The following is a 26231-nucleotide window of genomic DNA, read 5'->3' on the forward strand; positions in this document are numbered from 1 at the left end:
TCCTTTTTTGCCTTATGCTCCCTTGCTGCAGAAGGAGGTGGAATATTTGAGTCTAGGAATAGTTCATCCTTATGACTTCCTTTTTAATCTTTAGGGTATTGTTTGCCTTCTATGTTTATACACACAATCTTTAATTCTTTACTTCATTTTTATACGTAAAGTATTACAAATAATTTATAGCATAAGACAATGAAATATAACCACATGATAAAATGAAACCCATACGACTTTAAATGTATTATTATAACTCTTCAATATGTGTCATACGTTCAACATCTGAAGCAGTAAGCATTCTCTCCTGAAGAATCACATTTGTAACATTTTCTTTAATACTAAAAGAGATATTGCTATATGGAATTCTTATACAGGATGTTCCAGAGAATGGGGCCATAAATAAAAAACTGTAATTTCTAATTGCTCTCATCTGACTCTTTAATAGGGGATAGAATGTAGACTTTCAACATCTCCACATAGAATTTATAGACCAAGAGATTGATTTTATTTACTTCATAGCTGGTTAATAAGATCTTTCGGGGTAGATCACTCATATTTTGCTTCTGTGTTTCTTTCTGTAGATGTCTCATTTTTCTACTGAAGATGAAGCTCTCTTGCAACCGATGCTCAGACAGTTATTGCAAAGTGTCAAAGAAAAAATCACAGGAGCACCATCCGTAGAATGTGCTGAAGAGATTCTACTCCATTTGGAAGAAACAGATGAGAACTTTCATAAGTAATCTGTTTACATGATTTTGTGACATTGTGATAATTTTAAAAGGGAAACTCTTCCTTTAGAATTCTTCCTTAGTGGTTAAGGCACCAAGCTAGAAACCAGAAATCCAGGAATTCTAATCCTGCTTTAGGTACAAAGCCAGTTGGAGGATCTTGGGTTATTCATTCTCTCTCAGCCCTGGTAAACAAGCAAGGGCAAACCACTTCTGAAGCAAGACTCCATAATTCTTGTAAATATTGTTCCTAATAGATACTCATTGCAATATTTCAAGCTTTGGAATATGGCATCCAGCAGGTCCTTGTATTTACTTCTTCTGTTATTCCAACCATCAGATTCTCCAAGCCAGCAGTCCTCAACCTTTGCGGCTTGGCAGCCCAACTGAGTCGGGGAAGGGAACTGGGCCACGTGAGCAGTGGGCTGGTGTGCATGCGGCATGCAGCCCTTGTGCTAGTGAAGGGCTGCCGTGCAGGCATGCTGCTCAATCTGCCCAAATGGGCTGGCGCGCATGTGTGCGATTGCCTGCTGGCTCGCCGTTTGCGCAAGTTGAGCTACTCTGGTCAGCCACTCTCTGGTCAGCCACTCATGTGTCCCAATTTTGAATAGGCCACGGCCCGGTTGTGGACTGTGGCCCAGAGGTTGGGGACCCCTGCTCTAAACAAGGGCTTTTCAACCAGTGGTACGGGTACTACCTGTGGTACATTGGCACCTGGCAGGTGGTACATGACCATCCTAGAAAAGTAGTGGGGGAGGGGAATGAGCTGAACTGGTGGCAGCACTGCACAAGCCTGAGTGAGAGATGGCTGGAGCTGCAGGGCTGTCAGGGCTCAGTGGAAGCGCCAGGATCAGCACCAGGCTCCAGCTGGAGCTCGGTGCTGATCCTGGTGCTTCTGCTGAGCCCTGAAAAAGCACCAATCAGCTGGAAAGCAGCACTGATCCTGGTGCTTCTGCTGAGCCCAGAAGAGCCGATCAGCTGGAACGTTGCAGCACCTCCAGGGTCTTGTGATTTACATTCAGAGGCTTGGCAACTGATTCATATTTATGATGGTCACAGTATCCCAGGGTCATGTGAAGTGACCAAAACCTGCTGCAACCACCCAGCAGATGGGGGAATAAAAACCAAACACCCCCTCACCCCACCCCCACTGCCAATCCTCAACAGAAATGCTCACAACAATGAGAACCTCGGACAGAAGGAAGAGCGCCGCCGGGTGGGCAGGCAGATGTCTTGCTTGGCTGTGGCTTGGGGGGACACTTTTTTCAGTGCCATTGTAACTTCAAACAGTCACTAAGCAAATTGTTGTAAGTCGAGGACTACCTGCACTTTATCACTTTTTTCCTTTTTTTTTTTTTTTTTGGTCATCAAGTTTTTGACACCTTGCTAGGCGACTGGTGGTACTCGGATGTTGCCATATCCTAAAAGTGATACAATGAGTGAAAAGGTTGAAAAGCCCTGCTCTAAACAATCATTTTCTTTAATTAGTGAAAAAGTCATTCAACATTTTCAGTCAACATAAGGTTTCAAATGCTATTTGATGTTTAAATTTAATGTCCAGTTTCTCTTTAGCTCTGAAATTCTTCCTTACCATAGTTGTGAAATATTTTTATACTTGCTTGATGAAATATATTTATTATAAAAACAAATTGATATTAAGCATAATATTTTACATTTTAATTGTTATTACAGCTATGAATTTGTAAAGTATCTTAGAGAATATATAAGTAACATCTTGGGGTCTGTAATAGAAGAAGAAACTGAAAAATGTACCTCAGCTCAAAATCAGGGGGAAGGTTCGAATTATGACACTCTGGTACAGCATGTTACTAAAAAGACCCGGGAATCAAAGGAGTAAGTATATGTAGAAACATATTGAAAATTCATTTTCCAAAAGAGAACAGCTAATTACAGGTAGTACTCAACTTATAACCCACAATTGAGCCCAAAATTTATGTTGCTAAGTGAGAAATTTGTTAAGTGAGTTGCCCCATTTTATGACTTTTCTTGCCACATATGTTAAGTGAACCAGTGCAGTTGTTAAATTAGTAACACAGTTGTTAAGAGAATCTTGTTTCCCTATTGACTTGATCACGTGATCCCAGAGCACTGCAACTATCATAAATATGAGTCAGTTGTCAAGCTTCCGAATGGCAATGCTGCAGTAGTCATAAGTGTGAAAAATGGTCATAAGTCACTTCTTCATTGCTGTTGTAACTTCAGATGGTCACTAAGTGAACTGTTGTAAGTCAAGGATTACCTGTAAATTATTACTCTCTGCTTGTTTTTGAGTTTGAGTGCTTGATAACACTCTTGGGTTGTTTTTTTCCTGAATATTGTAATAACTCTGAAAAATTTATTTCTGCTTTCTTCTTGTTTGCCTTGCATTATCAGATTATTGTTGGTTTTACATATTTGAAGAAAGCTGCCTATTTTCAAATAAATATGTAGCTCCCTATTTCATACATACATACATACATACATACATACATATTCACATACATATGTGCTGTATACATGTATTATATTGGCTTAATACTTCTGTGCTTTCAAAATAAGCACAGGTAGGAACTACCGAAAAGTGACAGGATCTTTGTCCTTTAAACTTGCCACATGCAACACAATGCTTTTTGGCACTGAACAAAGGATTAGTATTGATTGCTAAAATGGCCCCATACCAGTTTACGATTCTATCCCTGTTTTCTTTTAAAGCAAATTCCGATATTCAGCTTCACTCTTCTTTATTACATAAAATGCCTCTAGGAAAAGCAGTGTGAGAAATACAGTCAGTTTATGCTATACAAGATTCCCTCCAAATAGTAGTACAAAGGAACGATATGTTCTGAATACAATCTCCATTGGGTTGTTAAGGAAGCATTAAAAAAAAAATGTCTTTGAAAAATAACCGAGAAGCTGACTAAAGCTGATTGAATACTAATTTTTCAATATTAAAGTTTTGCCTGTCTTAACCATTCTATAGTGCATAATATGTTACTGCAGTGGTAGTGAACCTATGGCACGGATGCCAGAGGCAGCACTCGGAGTCCTCTCTGTGCGCACAAGTGCTGTTGCCCCAGCCTTGCCTCCGCCCGCGACCCCCTCCTCACCGGCAGCCCCCCTGGAGGAGAGTTGCCCCCAAGCATGGCCCATGCGGAGCAGTGCAGCCAAGGACATACAACCAGGCAGCGTAGACAAGACTCTGCCCTCATGCCCCAATGTGCACAGTTGATGCTGCGGGGCACAGGCAGAGGGCGTGGCTGCCATAGCGTGCTGGGCTGCCTGGGCAATCGGTGGGCCCTGGAGGCAGTGAGTGGCCCTGTGGGCAGGCAGGATGGGGCGGAGCGGAGTGAGGGTGGGGCAGGGGGTGGAGTGGGGGCGGGGCCAGTTTTTGGGCACTCGGTCTCTAAAAGGTTCGCCATCACTGCCTTACTGTAAAGAAGGCAGCATATAAAACTGGATCTGTATATTTTTTTAATAGTCAAACATATTTTCTTACTCCAAGGCAGATTTATGAAGAAAGGACATCTGATGTAGAATTCTCTAAGTACTCCAGTGTAAAATAAGACCACAGGTAGTCCTAGACTTAACAGTTCATTTAGTGACAATTCAAAGTTACAACAGCACTGAAAAAAGTGATTTATGAATGTTTTTCATACTTATAACCATTGCTGCATCCCCGTGGTTACATAATCAAAATTGGATGCTTGGCAACTGACTCATATCTATGATGGTTGCAGTGTTCTGGGGTCATGTGATCAGGAAAAAATGACAATAAAGGTTATCTAGTCTATTACAAATTGCTACATCTGTTAATGGAAAGAAAACAAATATACTTAATGAAACGGGTTTTTTTCCTCAACATGTGATGAAACATTTGTGGCAGACAATATATAATGTTTTTAGTAAAATCTCAGATAAAACTGGCAGGCAGTAGTTCATACGATAGAAAGGCAGAAATACCAAGAGCAAAAGGAACCCTGTGCAGGAACATCCAATGTCCAACTCTAATGATGAGATCAATCTTGCAAATGTTTTAGTAGTTAATTGCAGTGATACGTGGATGGCCATGTTCTGTGAAAGGAAATTAGAAATGTCATTGTGAAAAACTCTGTTACTTAATCAGTACTTAATTGCTTTTATAAGTTATCATGTGGCCTGCTGTATTTTTAATAAGCCATTTATTTACATTCAGGAATTGAACTAGCTAGGCAAGGTTCTTTTTCTTTTTTCTTTTCTTTTTAATTGAAGAATTCAACCCTTATAAACCGTAAATATTGTTTACCCTTCTAGTCATGCAGGATTCATACCTGTAATTAGGGCCTGTAATTATACAATATCCAAAGCAAATCCTAAAGCCTCTATAAATATATTTTTGCAATTTTTAATTCCTCCCTCTCTCCCTCCCTCTTATTCTGTGCTTGAAAATGGCATAAAATATCTCAAGCCTTCTATTCACCTTATTTCACAAGATTCTGTGACAATTTCTTACACTTACATAATATCACCAGAATTATGCATGTGTTGTGCATTCATACATTTCTCCTTGCTTTATTAACACAACATACCGTTCCAAGAAATGGAAATCTCGTTTAGGGAAATGCATAAATAACAGCATTAGAATCTGCTAGAGCATAAAAATACGGTTGTAATCACAAGCTGATATAAACAGTAATCCCAACCAAAACACATAGATGATTACAAGGGCTGAATATATTCTTCTAAAAATTACAAGAAATGCTACTAAAAATAACCTTAATGTTTTTCTAATGTTTAGCTATCTGTCTATATTCTGCTAAATATTTGGGAATCTAAAACATTGGATGGTGTTGCTTTTCTGATACCAGTTTGGATTTTTGAATAAAGCAAGGTATTCTTGTTTAGGAAATGTGGTATATGGATAGTCCTTGACTTACAACCACAACTGAGCCCAAAATTTCTGTTGCTAAGTGAGACATTTAAGAGAATTTTTCCCCGTTTTACGATCTTTCTTGCCACAATTGTTAAATGAATCATTGCAGTTGTTAAGTTAGCAACACGGTTGTTAAGTGACTCTGACTTCCCACTGACCTTGCTTGTCTGAAGGTTGTGAAAGGGGATCACATGACCTTGGGACACTGCAACCGTCATAAATATGAATCAGTGGCCAAGTGTCTGAATTTTGATCACATGGCCACAGGGATGCTGGCAATGACCATAAGTGTGAAAAATGGTCATAAGTCACTTTTTTCAGTTCTGTTGTAACTTTGAATAGTCACTAAATGAACTGTTGTAAGTCGAGGACTACCTGTAATGTCCATCTTTATTTTATCCTGAACTGGTTTAGTGGAAAATAATATTTTGAATTCAGAATGATTTAGGATGCAATTCTGAACTCATATATGTGACAGTTAATCTTGCTGGATTCAGTTGGACTCGGTTCTGAACAGGTATATGTGGGATTGCACTTTTACTTCTCAGTATATACTTTTCTTTAGACAGTACTCACTGGTTTCAGTAAGATTTTCTTCCTAACTTGGAGTGTTAGGAAGTTAGTTTGTACATGATACAACATGTGGATTTTAATAATTTGGTTTTTTTAATAACTTTTTAACGGAAGGTATAGAGAAATGATGCATTCGCTGAAGAATGTCATGATGGTTGTAGTTGAATCTCTAATTAACAAGTTTGAAGAAGATCAAATGCGCTACAAAGAGATGCAAAGAAAAGTGAAAACAGAACCACCCAACAGTTATTATGCAGATAACTGTTCTGATAGTGATTCTTCCTTCAACCAGGTATGCAGTTATACAAAGGAATGGATGGGGAGAAAGAGAGAGAGACTGACTGACTGACTGACTGAGACTCTTTGGTGCTATGTAACACTGTTGAAGATAATATTTTCACAAATTAGGTTTCCATCTCCTTTGTCATTTTTTTAGCCTTCTAGTTCTTCTAATCCCTTTGTACTTCTATACTCTATACTAGAGTTAGTGTTTTGAAGACCGTAAAGGGGAAAAAGGAAATTTGCCATTCAGTTTCCAAAATGTATCCCTTTTGAATATGGACAAAGCAAGCTGGTTGTTTCTTTTTAGATCATGGTTGTTTAAAGTTAGAAAACAATTATCCTGAAAAACCTGCTTTGGGTTGATATCTGTAACAGGAAAGGATTGGCAAAATGATGTAGTGTCACACTGAATACAAATATGTAACAAAAATTTTAACTTTCATTCTTTTCTCATAAACTGTATATATTTCAGTCAATGAGAAAAATGACTGAATGCTTGTCAAAGGCTACCCACTACAGATTCATGCTCTTATCATCTCACCGGAGTTATCAGTCATAACCAAACTTGCAGAGTTTATTTCCAACACATTCAGAAACGTGTATTTCAAAAGAGAAAAATAGCTTAATATATTTAGTTCCTGTTCCTTGGACTGGTATGCTGTTTTTTCATTGCTGTAACAGGTAAAAAAGATGGGTTTAAAGAAGAGAGCATGTGCAAAGGAAGGCAGTGTGTAAATAACAGGGCTCTAACCAATAAAACTAAAAATACATACACGCACAATTAGTTTGAAAGAAAAAGAAGAAATTTTGAGAGGAAAATGAAGAATAGAGCATAATTGTTGAAATTATTGTGATTTACAGTAAGGAGAACAGAAAATAGGTCCCAGATAATTAAAAAAAAATGTCTTGAGCATAGGTTGTTCATTAGATTCCAACTGTTTATCATTTTAAAAATTGGCAAAAGCTTCATGCCGTAGTCAAATTAGAATACTTATGCTCCCATTAGATCAAGAGATGGTATATCCAAATATTCTGAGAAAGCAGTTGCTTTGAAGACAGGAGCAAACCAAAGCATATAGCTTGGAAAGAGGTGTTGGGAATTAGAATAGAAAGAACATTGCTAGGAAAGAGTAGCAGAGATTTTAATTACTTGGCATGACCACACTGGCAAGTGCTCTGTAAAAAAGAAGATTAATACCAGTATCAAGGTGGCATGTGGATGATCAAGGGGGATAAAGCTGACCTATCTTAGAGTAGAGAAAAGATTAGTTCTGAAATAATGTTTTCAGATTGAGTTTTGTATTGGCCAATTTACAGATTTATAGCTCCGTGACTAGTGATCAGTGCATCCTTTCAATTCTGTTTTGAGTGCAGTTTCTTTTAATCATATGGATGGTGAAGGTATATGTTTTTCTTTATTAGAAAATACATCTGTATTTCTATAAATACTTATTTGTACTGGATGAAAATTATTCATATGCTGCTAAGACTTGTGCTAATTGCTATCAATATCTCCAATTTCACCGCTTGCCGTTTTCAGAGATAAACTGGCATCTTGAGGCAGTGAGACAAGGTACAGTTAGGGGAGTGAGGTTAAGAGTGGATTGCTTCTCCTGGTTACAGTATAAATAGGGGGTTTTTTTTCGGTATTTCTTACACTGTAAAATCAAAATGAGCAGAAATTGGGATGTGACATTCAAGACTGGAATGGTCTGTGTATTTGGTATCATATCATATCAGGCTTTTTAGTCACATAGATTTATGTCAGCATGATAGTAGGTTCTGCACCAAAGTTGGTGGAGAATAGGCATTTCTTTCTTTGTGGTTATTATTGCTGACAAAGGCAATGAGAGATTGTTTTCTCTAATTTACACTGCTAGGCTTAAAGTTGTATTTTCTTGAAACTGTTATGATAAAATCAATAAATAAAATCTATTCCATTTAAAGCAAAGTCTAGAGGCCTATTGATTTTTAGAGACGTGTGCTTTCTTTGGCGGAAGACAAAATACACGAGAGTGCCTACAGAAATTCTGGGGCGCACAGAATATTCTCCCATTTAAAGATTTCTCACTAACTGCAGTGCTGAAGTGAATTAAATTGCTTATCTTCACTATAATGTAATGTAGAAGAGGTATCCAAAATATCCATAGCTCTTTCTGCCATCCACTGCAGTGGCATAAACAGTTCACAGGATAGAAGGGGGAAAATTGACAACTGGGAGAGAGAATGGAAAGGAGTGAGTAAGGAAGATAGATAGATAGATAGATAGATAGATAGATAGATAGATAGATAGATAGATAGATAGATAGATAGATAGATAGATAGATAGATAGATATAGATAGTAGGTAGGTAGAAAGGTAGAAAGATAGCTAGAAGGCGTAGTCCAAAGACTTGCAGAACAGAGGAGAAAGAGGTCTACAAACATTGGAGATGTCACCTTTTAAAAAATATGGCTGCAACTAGCTCATCAGCTCTCTAAACAACATGTGGCAGAATTATATTTATAGGAGTGTGCATAAACTGAATTCACCCAGGAAGAAAATGTAGCAGTTTATGACAAAGATCCATCCATAGATGTGGAAGTTCAGTCATTGACTTCGAGCCAATCACATATCTTACTTACTTCTTTGTGGTGTTCTTATGGAGGAAGAGGCTGCTTTAAATCATTATATCATTTTTTAAAGATTTTTTTAAAAGATTTAAAGATTTAATAATTAAAATGTGCTCTTTCTTTTTTTAATAGTGATCTAAATCCTGTAATTTTAATAGTGATCTAAATCTTCAGTTTCATTTGGGTTTGGTTAGTGAGCATTTTTACTATGTATTGCAGAGTTACACGTTTATGAATCAAGAACAATTACAGCTGCTTGTAGAAAGACTCGATCCGACACAACCTAAGGAGGTAAGTTTAAAAAAAATTTGGTAGGGGGAAATATCTTATTCTCTTGCATATGCACAGACAAATTAAGTTTGGTTTTGCCACATGTTAAGCTAATATAAAAGCAGTTTCATTCATATATATTTGAGACTATATATAATTTTTTTATAGTCACAAATGCTTTATATTTTATTATCAGCATATTGTCTTGAGTTCCAACATTTAACTTACTAATACATGTTATATTCCTTTCTCTCTACCTCGTTTTTCTAACCATTGATAAAAGGTATCCCATGTTCTAAAGTACACCGAATCTTCTCTCTTAAAAGAGAAAGCAGTTTCATTTTTGTAATCTAAAAAAACATAAAACTCAAGGAAAAGCATAGGGTAGAGTAAAAGGGGTGGAGATGTGATCAGTGTTGTGAGGATACTTGGCAGATGGATGGAAATATACATCTTAATGGGATAGAATCTGTTTCCCACTGTTTCTCTTCTCCATCTTATACTTTAAGCATAGTCTATATCTACTTCTTTCCTTGAGATGGTTCCTTATAAGTCTCATTGGTATCAACTGCTTTGATAAAAGTTATTCAACAGAGGTGGGAATATAGTATAGCAAAACTATGTGCATATATTTGAGGCTAAAAATGGATAACAGTTATGTAATAAATATTTTTTTCAGGAACACCCTTCCCCCCCAACCAGATGTCATTGGTTTTAGTTTGCTAAGCATAACTCTTTCTCCAATGTTATTTAATGAAATTAACATTGCAGTTGCCCAGTTTGAAAACAGAGAACTGCAGGTGTTGAAAATAGATATAGAATACAAAAAGTGACTATATAAGTACATGACTTTATCTCTTTTCTGAAAGTATGCTTTTTTTGTTTGAAATGTTTGTATCAGGACCTTTCTTACAGTCTGAATCTCATTTGTTAAGCATTTATGTTCTAATATATGGGAGGCTGTAAAATTTCACCTTTTCCATTTAAAATAGGTACATAATTTAATTAATTGACTGCTGCGCTCTACAAAAGTTTTATTACAGCTTTTGTGCTTAATTTAATTCTCCATAAAATAGCAGAACAATGGTTGGCATTGCATTCTTAAATTGAATTGAAATTGCAATATTGAATCTTCCCAATATTGGGAAGAGAATGGAAAAGGATAGTCCAGGTAGCTTTCTTGACAAAAGCATGGCTAAGGAAATGGTCTGCCACTGACTTCTAGGATGCTTTTTGACTTCCTGTTTTAGCCTACAATTTGGGATCTTCCAGTGTCTGAGCTTGATTAGCTTTATGTATAATAGAATAGAATATTCTTTATTGGCCAAATGTGATTGGACACACAAGGAATTTGTCTCCAGAACATAACCTCTCAGTGTACATACAATATAATATAATAATAAGATACCAATAGGAGAAGGTAATAGGAAAAATGAGAAGGATAATAGTAATACAGCCCTACTAAATGGGTAAATATCTTTAGACATAAGACAGTGCTGTGGGAATTAGGTGTTCAGAGTGATGGCAGGAGGGAAAAAAGTGTGTGTCTAATTGTATTGGCATGCAATTTCCTGTAGTGGCATTCCAAGAGAAAAATTGAAACAGTTTATGACCAGGATGTGAAGGATCTGTAGATATTTTTTTCCTGGTTCTTCCTGAACCATGCAGTATACCGATCCTCAGTGAAAGGCAGCCTGGTTGCCTTCATTTTTTCCTGCAGTCCTAACTATCCATTGAAGTCTGTACCTGTCCTGTTTAGTTGCTGTGCCAAACCGGACAGTTTTTGAGCTTGATTAGCTTTATGAAATCAGACCAAGGTCTGTATGTGTGAAAGGAGTGGAGAGGAGAGGGAGAGGAAGGGGAGGGGAGAAGAGGGCAGATCAAATAACCTTTGACACAAGGACAAGCTGTGCAGAATTTGAGAGGAAAGACAGTCTGTGGAAGGAGGCAAGTAAAAAAAGATATAGCAGAAGTTAGAGGTGTCTAAAGAAAAAAGGTAAAGAAATAATGAGTTTTTTCCATCCTTAATGATTTGGGTGATGATGGAGAATTAGATTTTTGACATAGCCTTTATTGTAGGTTTATAATATGTATTTATTTTATTCTAATAAAACAGTTTTCTTACTCAGTTCTCCTTGATCTTTTAGGTGCGCCAAGAAGCTATTCAAACCTTGTGTTCTGCACCCCCATCTGATATTTTAAATTGTGAAAGTTGGAGTACCTTACACAAACATCTTGCAACAGCACTCTCAGATCCTGATTCCTGTTTCAGTGTAAAGATACTAATAAGCTTTTTATTCTTGACCAATATTTCCATTGATCGTAATTTATACAGTACATAAAATCCAAATATTTGTACCAGCTGCCTAAGAAATTGGTAATTCAAAATGATTCTCACTATATGGTTAAAGAAGCAGATGTATTTTTATGACTTTTTCAGGCACTAGTCAGAAAACATTAGTTTCCTGAATAATGCCTGAATACATAATGCCTGAATAACTCCTGAATAAATAAAACCAGGAAAATGTTACTAATATATGATAATATTATAGAATTTTCTTTGAATTAGATAAGAGCAACATGCGAGAGTTCCAGAAATATTAGATGTAAAATGATTGATCTGTTAGTAATATGAAATAGATAATATTTCTGTATCCATAAACATGAATGTAGTTCTAATGAATCCATTGTAGCTGATGTATTTGCACAGTAATTTTCAGCCATTGGACAATATTTAATTTACTGTTTTAAAAATATATTTTATTAAGGTTTTAATAAAGATAAATATTAGCAGAAAGTAATATTTAGAACTAGCTGTTCCTAGCCACGTGTTGCTGTGGCTCAGTCTGGTTAAATGGAAAAGAAAGAAAAGAGAAAGCGCACATTTGTAATATGTTTAATTTCACAATGCTTGTGGGTATACAATATTTTTTGTTGTTCCATTGTCTGTGCAGATATAGAGGTTGTCTGAAATCGTAGCGTGTGTTGCTTTTATGTCCAACAGATGGCACTCTTTTTCACAAAAAGCATGTTTTTACCTGTCACAGGTTTGACATCTATATAATATAGGTATATAAAAACACACACGTATTCGAATGCAACGTTGTGTCAAAATTTCAAAGCAATCGGTGAAGAATTTTCGGAGTTTTAAGATTTTGAACAAACGAACATTTACATTTTTATTTATATAGATAGATTAAAAAAGAAGAAAGGAAAGAAAAAGAGACAAAGTCCACAGTGGAGAGAAAAAAGAGCATATAAAGAAGTAGCTTCTCAGTTTCTTTACAACAGTTATAAATTTACCTCCTACTCTTATTATTATCTATTTTATATTATTACCTGTTAATTATAGCATGGCTTTAATTTTTCCTATAATCTTAATTTTTTTCTTATCATAAAAACTGTATATCATAATTTCATTTTTTTCTATTTCATGCAAAAAGTTTATTCCAGTCAGCAATAACTTTAGATAATATGTTTTCTCTGGTCAAAGATATCAGTTTGCCATCTTGACAAGTTCTGTCATCTTCACCAACTGTTACTCCATTGTAGGTAACTTTGAATCTTTCCACCTATATGCATGAATAATCTTGCTGTAGGCATCCTGCATAAAAACAACATTCCATGACTTTTTTCCAATTATTAATCAGGCCTAAAAGAAAATCCTCTGATTTTAATTATATACTAATTTTTAAAATCTTCTGACTTGGTGTATGAATCCAAAATTTTCTGACTTTGTTGAGCACGATAAAATGTCCCCTTTTGTTGTTTACATTTCCAACATAAATTTGATCTTTTATCTTCATGTTTTGTTATCATCTTTGTCTTCTGTTTGTTAATCTTAAAACTTGCTAATGCACTAAATTCTTTAGCTTTCCCATTAGTGTTTCGATTCCCTTGAAAGGATCTTTCAAAACCTGCAGTTGCACCTGCAAAAGCTCTTAAGTTGTAATTCTTTTTTTAATTTTTACTCCTGCAATCTTCTCATCTAATCTTATATCTCTGTTCAGAATTTCAAGAAACAAAATAAACAGAAGACACTGGGCAATTTTGTCTTGTTTCTTTTTGTATCTCACATATATTTGTTAGATCTCCATTAACAATTTCTGTTTTCTGTGAAGCATAAATCAATTTTACCCATTTTATAAAATTCTGTCCAAAATTTATATTTCCCAAAACATTAAATCGAAAAGTCCAGTTCAAACTGTCAAAGCATTCCCTGCATCTAAAAAAAAAAAAAATGCAGCTCGTTTTTCATTATGTTGTTCCAAGTACTCTAGAATGTCCAACACTATTTTGACACTGTCTTCTAGATAAAAATCAGCATTGATCTTTGGGAATAATTTTTTGCAAAATTAGCAAGGATAATGTAAGGGATAAGAGGCTGATTTATAGAATTGGGAGGCACAGATTCTAATATATCAGCCAGGAAAGCTAACTGGGTGACCTTGATTTAAAATCTTTCTCTTTTAGGTCATTCTAGCTTGGAGAGCTTTTGCTTTGAAGGGAAAGAGCACAATCAATCTTAGTAATAATAATGACAATAATCTTAGAATCCTCAAATTTGTTGAAGGGGAATCAGAATATAAGTGGGGAAAAAATAAATAAAAGAAACCAGCAGCATATATTGTGGTACAGGTTTGGTTCAGATTATATGAACCTAGTAATGCAGGTGAGTTGCAGGACCAAGAAAAGGCAAATAATTAAATGTGCATCACAACTGTTACATACTTGTATGTAGTGTCATGATGCATGTACAAAATGGTGGAGCTTGACTTTGATGTTACAACTCAGATGTCATCCTTTTGAAATCATCAGTATTAGCTGATGTCCATGCCTAGTAACTTGGCTTTAATTTGTTTTTTTATAGGACAAAGTCTTGAAATTTTATGCCAAGACATTTTCTTCCTCTCCATTAAATATGACAAGAGAACTCTATACAAGTTTAGGTGAGCTCAAGATACTTCTTTTCAGAAACAAATGACCACAATTTTCACTGGGTCTCTTAAATTAATTGGCAATTATTTTTCTCTTTACAGCAAAGTACTTAGAGGCTTATTTTCTTGTTGAAGATAATTACATTCCTAGTGTATCAATGGGTATTGACATAAGCAACCCAGACATAATACGTTTACTTAAAAAGGTACAATATACTTATTTCTCAATGTTATTTAGTTATTTAAGGTGTTTTTGATCAAGGGTTTTAAAATAGAATAATTATCCTTTTATTCATAGATGCGACTCCTGAATAAGTACCAGAGAGAAGTCTCTTCTTTTTGGATACGTCATCCAGAAAAGTATATAAGTTTTTTTTTTTTAATGTGGTTGTGTTTTCATTTGTGTTTCCAGTTTGCTTCTGCTGATTGATAGATAGGGATGATGAAGTTTCCTTAGGTTATCAGATGCTTTGCCTTTGTTTCAATGTAATTGAAAAAGCTTTGTACCTGAAGTTTCAATGAAGCAGTCATAAATCTATAAAAAACATGATCATATGTAAATAAGATCCTCGATTTTTTTTTCCCTGCCTCCCCCAATTTTTCTCCTTTGTACTACTTGCCTACTTATTGGTTTCACGTGATATGTTTGAAGATTTTGGTTGCAGTCTTGTGTTTGTTACTTAGGAATGTATCCCATTGAAATTTTATGTGGCTATTTTAATTTCATAAGATTGTGCAGTTAGAATCAAAACTGCTTTTCCTTTTGAATTGACTTTAGATTTGTTTCAGTTTTAAATATGACATTCTGCTTAATTTAAATTATTTTTCCAGACTAACTTCATAATATAAGCACTCTTTCCCAGCAAAACTCACAATATTCCAGTTTTTTTTATAAAGCAGTCTAAATTTTTTAATTCTCATTTGGTTGGTCCAAGGGGCAATGAGACAGTTTCTAGAATTTTAAATAATATTTTACCAGAAAGCTTAGGCACAAGTAGCATCCATACCAACATTGTGATATTTATGAAACTCTCCCCCCCCCATTTATTTAGGTACATGGAAGAAATAATGGAGAGTACTTTATCCCTTCTGGCTGTAAAGCATAATTTAAGTCTGATTGCTTCTTCCGAATTTTGGGATCCAGTATACTTTTTGGCTTTGGTTGATCTCAAAGCTGTGTGGTTTAAAAAATGGATGGTAAGGAAATGTGTACAATTTTGATATTCAGTCTTGTTTTGTTACTTTTTCAAGGTTCTTTGGTGCAAGTAGACTGAGCAAAAGTATATTTCTCCAAAAAGTATTGATGAGATATCCATCCTCTTATTAGTTTTAGTGTTTTTCTATGCTAATGCTGGGACACCAATTTCCGAGTAATGTTAATAGTTAACTGAATCTATTCTTCCTTCCATTTACATAATATTGTAGGTTTGTAGGCCTAAAATTTTCAGCCAGCATTTGCAGTGATCTGTTAATATTTTTTTGTCCGACAACTTTAAGGATTGATTTTTCTTGGTTGTCCAGGTACTCTCTTGACTTCAACAATTCTATATAACTTCTGTTTCTTAACATAGACAAATCATCAAACCCTGATGTCATCTATCCCAAACAGAGATTGTAGAGCTTGCAATTAAAATATATAACCCATCTCTAAACTCAGTTTACATTTGAAAACTACAAGTTAGCCAACGTAATTGTGAAGAAGATTTCATATGGAGATCCAGGAAATTTATTTCTTTATTTATTTATTAAAATTTATAAACCGCCCCACTCCCACAGGACTCCGGGCGGCTAACAATAAAAACACAATATAACTTAAGAAGACAAACAATACAGTAACATTCATCCAGGGGTCAGATTTTATAAACCCCAGGCCTGCCGGAAAAGCCAGGTCTTAAGTAGCTTGCGGAAAACCAACAGGGTGGGAGCGGCCCTAATCTCCGGGGGGAGCTGATTCTAAGACATGGGCGCCATCACAGAGAAAGCCCTCCCCCGCGGCCCCACCAAATGGCACTGCTTGGCCGATGGGACCTGAAGGAGGCCCAGCCTGTGGGATCTAACCAGACGAAGGGAATTATGAGGTAGTAGGCGGTCTCGCAAATAGCCTGGCCCTGAGCCATATAGAGCTTTAAAGGTAATAACCAACACCTTGAGAGACCTCTCAGTTTAACTTCTGTTCCAGGGGAAATAGTAGAAACTGCAATTAAAGATAAAATTACCCAACAAATTCTCAACATGATTTTACTGAGGGAAGATCCTGCCTAACTAGACTTCTACAGCCCTTTGAGGAAATTAATAAAAATGCAAGCCAATAGATATCATCTGCTTAGATTTTCAAAAAGCCTTTGATAAAATCTGCCATCAAAGACTTCTCAGTAAGCTAAATAGCCATGGGATAAAAAAATAACCCTATTATCAATAAGCAACTGTCTAAAAAACAGAAAACAAAGACTAGGAGTGGACATTTCTCACCATCGAAAGATGTAACTAGTGGGTTCCCCCAGAGATCTGTTCTAGGATTGGAACTTTTTAACGTATATATGTACAATTTTGCACAATCTTTTCAAGCAAACATGAGATGTTTATTTCTTTTAAATAGAAAATGTGGAGAAAACAAATACTTTGTTATTTTGACTTCAGGCATAAATCATAGCTATTAGCTTGTGCATTATACAGTATATTCATTTGGCTTCCTTTAAAGGTGAGAGTTTTCATTAAAATGGCTTGGTTTCTTATCTTGCAGTGAATAGAATTTATGTTAGTATGTGCTACTTCCTCTTTATACAATGTTTGCAAAATGTTTTGTAATCTTTGAAGAAAAAAATGAATAAAATTTTGTTCAGAAACAAGTGCTAACTGTATTATACCTCTGTTTTGTGATATTAGCATGCCTACTACAGCAGAACAGTAGTGTTAAGGCTACTTGAAAAGAAATACAAATCTTTGGTAAGTCTGTGCTACCCAGATTTTCAGATACTGTAGCTTTCAATAGTTCAAAGTGTTTAGAATATTACTTCATTTAATCAAAATGTCTTGGGGAATTATGCTTTGTGGGCATTTTGGCACTGGATTTAATAAAATCGAAAGTTAAGGCACTTTTGCATCAATAAAAGAAATGAGATGTATATGATACCAATTTAACCGAACTAAGATACAGATAATTTATCATTTCTGCTTACATACTAATGTCAGCCTATAGGCAGGTTTCACATTTTAGATATAGTTTATAGAGAGACACTTTATATTTCATCTTATCACTTATATGCATCTTTTAGATAAATGTATTGGAGTGAAGCAAAACCACATTAACTTTGCTAATAATCTAAATGAAGTAAAACATTGTTTGGAGGGTCTAAAAATTATACAATACATGGTCTTTATGGTGAAGTTTGATATGATTTGTTATTTTATGTTTCAGATCATTGCAACTGTTGAGCAGTGTGCCTCCTACTTGGAAGCTTGTGAGTCAGCAGTGAATGGATCAAGAACATTTAATGCATTTTCCACGTCACATAATAGTACGTGCTATTTCTATTTGCTGTACAATATATTTTAAATATATATTTTATTATTTACACCATTCTAATACAGTGAGTAGCAATATATCAACAAGACTCTTAATAGCAAGTTTTATTTCTTTTTGTATCATCATTTCTAAGCCATCCCAGTCATGAAAGGCTCTGGGCAGTTCATAATAATACCAAAATAAAATTGTAACATTAAAACAAAAAAAAAAAAAGTGGAAAATTCTGCAACAAAACTGAATGAGAATAAAGTAGCTAAGATGTATAAAATAATTAAGATGCTCACAATTTGATCAGCCTGTGTCAAAGGCTCATTGGAATAATACTGATTTTAATCATTTATAGACTTACAGAGAGAGCTACTACAGAAAAGCAGCATGGTGGCTTAGTGGTGAAGATGCTTGCCTCCCACTCAGAAGGTTGAGAGTTCAATCTTAGGCAGCGATAGTTGTTTTTCTCCTAGGCTGTAAATTTAAAATATCTGCTGTGAACTTTGTATGGTATCAGGAAGGGTATCCAGCCAATAAATGATCAGCTCCCTTTAGTCTCCCCAACTGTACCCTGAATTAAGGGATTGCAGGGTCTTAAAAAGGGCTTTTTTTATAGACTACCACTGTGTTTCCCTGAAAATAAGACTAGGTCTTATTTATTTTTTTGGACCAAAAGACCCATTAGGTCTTATTTTGGGGGATGTCTTACTTACAGCGAGCATGCAGGGGCAGGGCGGGGCCTGCACATGGGGTGGAGATGCAGAGCTTCGAAGCGTGGCGGTGATTGGGCCAACCTCAGAGCATGTGGGCAGACCAACTAAAGGTATGTGAGTGTTCAGGTCGGGGGATGCATGTGCCCTTCCCGTGCCAGGCCAGCTCCTGCAGCCCCAGGGTGGCCGTGCTGGGTGGTGGCAGAAAGGGCGCCGAGGTGGTGGTGTCCAGGCCAACACTCCTCTGGGCAGAGCGGGGAACCTTTGTCCTGGAGATGCTAGGGAGCTGCTGTCCTGTCCTGCCAAAGAGGTGAACTGGGAGGCAGCAGCCCAGGGCCAAAGAGCCAGCGGAGGGAGGTCAGGGAGGTTGCTGAAGTGAGCAGGCATCCTGCCTGCAGTGCCCATGCCTCTTCCCCGCCAGAGCTGGAATGCTGCTGCATATCAGTAGATGCTGGTCTTCCCTCCAGTGGGCCTGGGCAGCTGCTGGAGAGAGATGGGCCTGTTTCAACGCCTGGTGCCCTTGGGGGTTTGCCTTGCCACCTGCTTTCCAGCTCTGAGTTTCTCAACAACCATGGAGCTGGAGAGCTTGCCCCACCACTGCCCAGATGCCCTCATTTCCCCCAAGCATTTCTTCGCTAACCTGCTTTTCAGCTCCATCGCGTGTCTCCTTTGTGTTTCTCCATTGCGTTTCTCTGCCGCTGCATGCAGGGAACCAAAAAAGTTTGTGGGACTAAAAAAAAAAGTTCAATCAGACTTTCCAACTTCTTCCGAAAGATCTCGTGAAGTTGGAAGGTCTGATTGAACTTTTCTTTTTAATCCCACAAACTTCTTTTGTTTTCCTGCAAGCAGCGGCAGAGAAACATGATGAAGAAACGCAACGGAGCTGAAAAACAGGTTAGTGAAGAAATGCTTGGGGGAAACAAGGGCATCTGGGCAGTTGTGAGGCAAGCTCTCTAGCTTCTTGGCGGTGGAGAAATGTGACGGAGCTGGAGAGCATGTGGCAAGGTAAACCCCCCAAGGGCGCCAGGCGCTGAAATGGGCCCATCTCTCTCCAGCAGCTGCCCAGGAAGCCAGCATGGGCACCGCAGGCAGGACACCCATTTGCTTCAGCATCCTCCCTGATCCTTCGGAGCTCCGCCTACCACTTCGGTGGCTGTGTGGGCAGAGCTGCAAAATGGGCCAGGGGGCCTAAAGCGCCAGCAGTCTGGTTTGGGAGTGAAAGGGAAGAGGTGGATGGATAGGTGGGGCCTTAACTAAGGTTTATTTTGGGGGTAGAGCTTATATTAGGTCCACTCCCAAAAATCAAGCTAGGACTTATTTTCGGAATGGGTCTTATTTTGGGGAAAACATAGTACTGCAGATATAGGGGATTGTGAAGGTGAGGGCTACTATAGAGTAGGACTGTTTGAAGGATATAATTCCTAATCAATCTTCTATACCAGTAGTCCATGACTTACAACATTTGTTCAGTGACCATTAAAAAAAGTAATTTATGACCATTTTTCACACTTACAACCATTGCAGCATCCCCGTGATCATGTGATCAAAATTCAGATGCTTGGCAACTGGCATGTATTTATGATGATTGCAGTGTCCCAGGGTCATATGATCACCTTTTGCGGCCTTCTGACAAGCAAAGCCAATGGGGAAGCCATGTCATAACCACAGTATTATGAACTTAACAATTGCAGTGATTCGCTTAACAACTGTGGCATGAAGGGTGGTAAAATGGGACAAAATTCACTTTACAATTGTCTTGTTTAGCAATAAAATTATTATCAATTATTCTTGTAAGTCAAGGATTACCTATAGATGACTGGATGGGGAAGGCACAAGCTATTCTCCAAAGCGCCTGAAGGCAGGACAAGAAGCAACGGATGGAAACTAATCAAGGAGAGAAGCAACCTAGAACTAAGGAGAAATTTCCTGACAGTCAGAACAATTAATCAGTGGAACAGCCTGCCTCCAGAAGTTGTGAATGCTCCAACACTGGAAGTTTTTAAGAAGAGACTGGACAGCCATTTGTCTAGGGTTTCCTGCCTGAGCAGGGGGTTGGACTGGAAGACCTCCAAGGTCCCTTCCAACTTTATTATTATTATTCCATTCTGACTAGTTGAGGCTCAGGACTTTTGAGATAATATATTCAGTTTCAAAACTCCTAAATCCATTTTTCTGATTGTTTGTTTCTATTTTATAAAGCTTTCTTCTTTGAAAATGTTGAAACCAGCTGTTGCTAACATGTGTTTTATATAAAATTTATAAACATTAATATTAATCATAAGGGTGTGGTACTCTAGTATACAAGGGCAGAGCAAAAGAAAGCACTTTTACTGATATGAGTTATCTTTTCTTTCAAGGTAATAAACAAAAGAATTTCTACGCAGGAAAAGAATTGCAATATATTTATTTTGTTCATTCCCTGAGCCTCTTAGGCACATTATTAATATATAAACAAGGCAGAAAACTCTTTCCTATTCAACTGAAAAACCGAAAAGGTAAGGACTTAATGAAAAAGATAACAATTTGTTTTATTTTATGACTGCTTTTCTCAAAAGTTTTCCATTTGTTAAATTTCCCTTCTGTAAAAAATGAATAGATAATACTGTGGAAGAGAATGAAAAACTTGGTATAAGTTTTATGGGCACTCAGTACTGTGTCAACAGCAGAGATGGAGTGGAAAAAAAATAATTCAGCTAACAGTAAATCATCATCTTCGTATGCACATAGCAAAATGTCTTGGATTCCTGTATTTTCCTTTCCCTTCTCCAGCATGACTGCAAACAGATCCATTTCATTTTATAGTTTATCGTGACAATCATAGTATATACACTTGTAATTCTGTGCAGTAAGAAAGGTCACCAGCCCTTCCTTTCTCAAAGAGTTTGGAAATAGAAAAGCTGCCATCACTTGTATGATTAATAATCCTTAATAGTAGAAGGTGGATTGCACTTCCAGAAAAGAACACTCTTTTTCAGAGCTATCCTTTAATATGTTTTAAGAAGTAAGTATGGTATTAAATTGTCCCCATTTGATGCTGGAGGTACCAGTATGCCTACCCCATCCATACAAACAAACATACATATAGATATTTGTCTATTACGTTTAGTTCATGAGCTCATAGCAGTAAAATATGAGAGACTTAGATTCTCTGGCAAAATCCTGGCCATAAGCTTCATTGTTATTTCCAAAAAGGATTCTGGACTTGAAATAACAGAATAACAGAGTTGGAAGGGTCCTTGGAGGTCATCTGGTCCAACCACCTGCTTGAGCAGGAGATCCTATAATATGTCAGGCAAATGGCTGTCCAGTCTCTTTGAAAGCCTCCAGTGTTGAGGCACTTACATCTTCTGAAGCCAAGCTATTCCATTAATTAATTGTTCTCACTGTTAGGAAATTTCTCCTTAGTTCTAGATTGCTTCTCTCGATTAGTTTCCATCCATTTTTTCTTGTCTTGCCTTCAGGTGCTTTGGAAAATAGTTTGACCCTCTCATCTTTGTGGCAGCCCTACAAATATTGGAATACTGCTATCATGTCTCCCCTAGCTGACATACTCAATTCCTGTAACCATTCTTCATATGTTTTAGCCTCTGGTCCCCTAATCATCTTAGTTGCTTTTCTCTGCACGAATGAAAATAATGGATGGCTACAAAGTCAAGGGCTTTGTTTTGAAATATGCTTTTGTGTCAAAGCAAGGGCAGAAATAATCAGGGAAAGGCCTATGGAATGGTGGATAAGAGAATGTGATAGGTAACATCATCCTGGTAGATTCTGACTTTGTAAACAGCAGCCATTTTCAAGAACATTCACAACACGCTCCCAAAAGTTGCAATATGCCCATCAACTTACAAAAAAGTGAGATTCCTGGTTGGCTATATAAATAAACCATTCCACAGGCTATACTGTACAATGTAATCCCACTTTTCAACTCAATTGATTTATTAAAGAATCCAGCCAAGAAGAGCCAGATGTAATGTTTAACATAAACCAAAGCATAGACTGTATTAACTAAAACTTTTCAAATATAGCTACCTAAACACATTAGAGACTTTAACTTTTGAGAATCCCTGAGATTTCACAGCATGGCTGTAACTCTCCACCAGTCACTTAATTAAACCCATTTGAATTAATCACTTTTTCCAGGGAAGTGGGAATAGTTTCCAAAGAGAGATATATTCTTCCCTGATTCGACTGAGTGTTTTCTAAATGATTCTTACAATGCCTGTTTCGCATAAGGCTGAGTCATCAAGAAAGTCATTTCTCTAGTTTGTATAGAGCTACAATTAGTTTTTAAACATTGCCTTGATTTGCATAATATCTAAGCCAAAATGTGACTAGTCTTAGTGTGCTAATTCTACCATGTTCAAATGCATATATCTTGCCTGGCCTCTTCATAGTTTTTATCGGGAGATTTTTATAACCAAAAAGAAATGCCTGCGATGAAGATTAATTTCTTACTTTATACAAACCTGACTCTGATCGAACCACTATGTGTCCTCTTTTTTTTGGTTTTAAGTGCTACAAAATAATTACAATTAAATTATAATAAAATAATTAGTGTGGTGTAAAATACTGGCCAAGGATGAGGAAAGCAGCAAAGTGCTTTCAGGAGTCCTTTGCCATGTCACTTTATATGTCATTCATATATAAGACTTGTTGTTAATTGCGTAGTCGTGACTGACCCATCACGACCCCATGGACAACATTCCTCCAGGTCTTCCTGTCCTCTGTTATCTTCTGGAGTCCATTTAAGTTCATGCCTACTGCTTCAGTGACTCCATCCAGCCACCTCATTCTCTGTCGTCCCCTTCTTCTATTGCCCTCAATCTTTCCCAACATTAGGCCCTTCTCCAGGGAGCCCTTCCTTCTCATTAGGTGGCCAAAGTATTTGAGTTTCAACTTCAGGACCTGGCCTTCTAAAGAGCTGTTGATCTCTTCTAGGACTGACCAGTTTGAACACCTTGCAGTCCAGGGGACTCACAGGAGTCTTCTCCAGCACCATAGTTCAAAGGCCTCAATTCTTTGTTGCTCAGCCTTTGTTATGGTCCAACTTTCACATCCATACATTGCAACTGGGAAAACCATGGCCTGGACTATACACACTTTTTTTGACAGGGTGATGTCTCTGCTTTTTAGTGTGCTGTCTAGATTTGCCATAACTTTCCTACCCAGGAGCAAGCGTCTTTATTGGCTGCAGTCCCTATCTAAAGTGATCTTGGAGCCCAGGAAAATAAAATCTGTCATTACCTCCATTACTTCTCCATCTGTTTGCCAGGAATTGAGGGGGCCGGACGCCATGATTTTGGTTTTCTTAATGTTGAGTTTCAAGCCAACTTTTGCACTCTCCTTCTTCACCCGCATCAAGAGGCTCTTTAGTTCCTCTTCACTTTCTGCAATAGAGTGGTATTATCTGCATATCTTAGGTTGTTGAGATTTCTCCCGGCAATCTTAATTCTACATAAGACTACAATTAGTTAATGCAAACTATGGCTTATGATTATAACTTCAGGTTTTTTTTTATGGTAGAAATTTTCATTTAGTAGAAGTAATTTGCTAGGGATCATTTGTATAGTATGCATGTATTTATTTATGATGTACAAGGTAGTCCTCAGCTTATGACCACATTTGGGACAAGAACTTCCATCTCTAAGCAAGGTGGTTATTAAGTGAGTCATACCCAAATTATGACCTTGCTGTGGTCATTAAGTGAATCATCACAGTCATTAAGTGAATGACAGTTAAGCAAATATGACTTGCCCCATTGACTTTGCTAGGAAAGTTGCAAATGTTGATCACATGATCCCAGGATACTGTAGTCATTATAAATACATGCCAGTTCCCAAGCACCCAGTTTTGATCATGTGATTATGGAGAGGAGGACCAGTTGTAAGTCATTTTGTAACTTTGAATGGTCACTAAATTATTAATGGTTATGAGTTGAAGACTGACTGTACGCAATATTTTCCTGCACCTGTGTCAAAACACTAGGAAAAAGAAGATCCTAGAAAATAAAGATGGTATTTCTTTACATGGTCTCCATGCCCTGTGGCTGTTAAAACAGCAACAAATCTTCTTGATTAAATTATTTAGAGGAATAAATGTATCCACCCAAACTATTTTAACATTGCTAGAAGAGCACTATATTTGAAACTAGCTAATTATGGTTAATTTAATGGCTTCAATTGATTAAGCTGAAAGAAATGGAAATGCTGCTTCATTTCTTTATATTAAATCTGTACATAAATATTGTTCCACACATTGTTACTAAAAGCATTTTACACTGCTTTCATTTTCAAGTATTTTTTTCTCCTTCTGATTTCCCTAGATCTGATGACACTGGCAGATCTCATCATAATGTTTACACGTCTTATTTATTGTTCCCCAAATTGTCCCAAACCCCTTACTGTGCATTCAGGTAATAATTCTCATTTATATGCAGTTATTTTATAAACAACTTGCTTTGAGAAAAGAGTGTCTCCTGAGGGTTAACCTATTCTGTGTCTGTAGACACATGAATAACCAATGTGTTAGGAAGTTATGGCAGCCTTTAATATCTGGCTTGGAGTAGAAGTGAGGGAGGGAAAAGTAATAACAGGAGCAAATTATTTACATCTCATTTTGAGGGTATCTGCCCATCCTACTACATTAGACAGGGTAATTCCTTCCTTTAAATATTTCACCCAATGCAGAGGTCTCCAACCCCTGGGCTGTGGCCTATTACTGGGCCTTGAGCATTTCAGAATCAGGCCACAAGGGCACACAGAACCATTTCCTCCCCCCCCCCGCTGGTCCGCATAGCCGAAAAGGTTGGAGCACTCGACCCAATGGGACCTCAGAAGCATGTCTTGGTGGCCATTCCAGCCCTTTGGAAGAGCCTTCCATATGGAATTTGATGGATTTCTATCCTCTTACCCTTCCAAAAGATTGTAAAGTTCTGGCTCTTCCACTAAGTATTGACTAGAATAGGGGTTGAGCTAGAAGGCTATTTGATCAGATGCCTCTATTGGGAAGGGTAGTTTTATTTTTATCAGGTTTTGTGAACTGCATAGGAGTATTATATGAGACAGGTGTAAGTTCTGTAAATAAATAAACACGTATTTTTTTTTTTTGCCTTGCCACTATTTTGAAACAACTTTTTTTTTTACATTTTCGCAGGCAATTATTCTCCAGCTGGCCTCATTACTGATATACTCCGGGTCTTTTGTGATGGAAAAGAATGTGCAACTGAATGTCTATATACAAATACAGTGATAGAAGAGCTTCTTCAACCACTGCATTATTTATTAAAAGGAACAGAGGTTGTCTTTCATTTTTATGCAATTTCTTATGGGGGATGGGCTGAGGAAACCCAACAATGGCAGACTTCCATCTAGAGCAGGGGTCCCCAACCCCTGGTCTGTGGACCAGTACCAGTCCGTGATATGCCAGCGACCAGTCCGCACAAACAAGCAAAGCCCCATCCGAGGGATGCAGGTAGCACACAAAACCATGTACTCTCCAGTCTGTGAAAAAACTTTTCTCCACGGAACCGGTCCCTGGTGTCCAAAACTTTGGGGACCTCTGATCTAGAGACCAGTCAAAGTCAAGGCTTTGTTATAACTGACAATATCTGAGATACTGAAGTGAAAGAGAATACACATTTTATTTCAATTGGAAAACAGAAGAAATCTGAATCTTTGCTCAGATATCTGTGGGAGCTTCACTTAGA

General features: G+C 37.2%; 1 protein-coding gene across 1 annotated transcript in view; it reads left to right on the top strand.

Moving 5' to 3' along the window:
* Positions 1-26231, top strand: part of TBC1D32 (TBC1 domain family member 32) — an 86807-nt gene that overhangs the window by 2520 nt on the left and 58056 nt on the right. The window contains exons 2-15 of the mRNA XM_039343546.1: positions 576-730; positions 2415-2576; positions 6319-6496; positions 9318-9389; positions 11516-11641; positions 14239-14317; positions 14408-14511; positions 14604-14665; positions 15358-15502; positions 17189-17248; positions 17721-17820; positions 20884-21021; positions 24849-24938; positions 25679-25821. Of these exons, the coding sequence (XP_039199480.1) occupies positions 576-730; positions 2415-2576; positions 6319-6496; positions 9318-9389; positions 11516-11641; positions 14239-14317; positions 14408-14511; positions 14604-14665; positions 15358-15502; positions 17189-17248; positions 17721-17820; positions 20884-21021; positions 24849-24938; positions 25679-25821 (1614 nt within the window). The remainder of the gene's footprint in view (positions 1-575; positions 731-2414; positions 2577-6318; positions 6497-9317; positions 9390-11515; positions 11642-14238; positions 14318-14407; positions 14512-14603; positions 14666-15357; positions 15503-17188; positions 17249-17720; positions 17821-20883; positions 21022-24848; positions 24939-25678; positions 25822-26231) is intronic.

The sequence above is a fragment of the Crotalus tigris genome, unplaced genomic scaffold (assembly GCF_016545835.1).
Source record: "Crotalus tigris isolate CLP2741 ecotype Arizona unplaced genomic scaffold, ASM1654583v1 scf7180000017861.769447, whole genome shotgun sequence".
Lineage (NCBI taxonomy): Eukaryota > Metazoa > Chordata > Lepidosauria > Squamata > Viperidae > Crotalus > Crotalus tigris.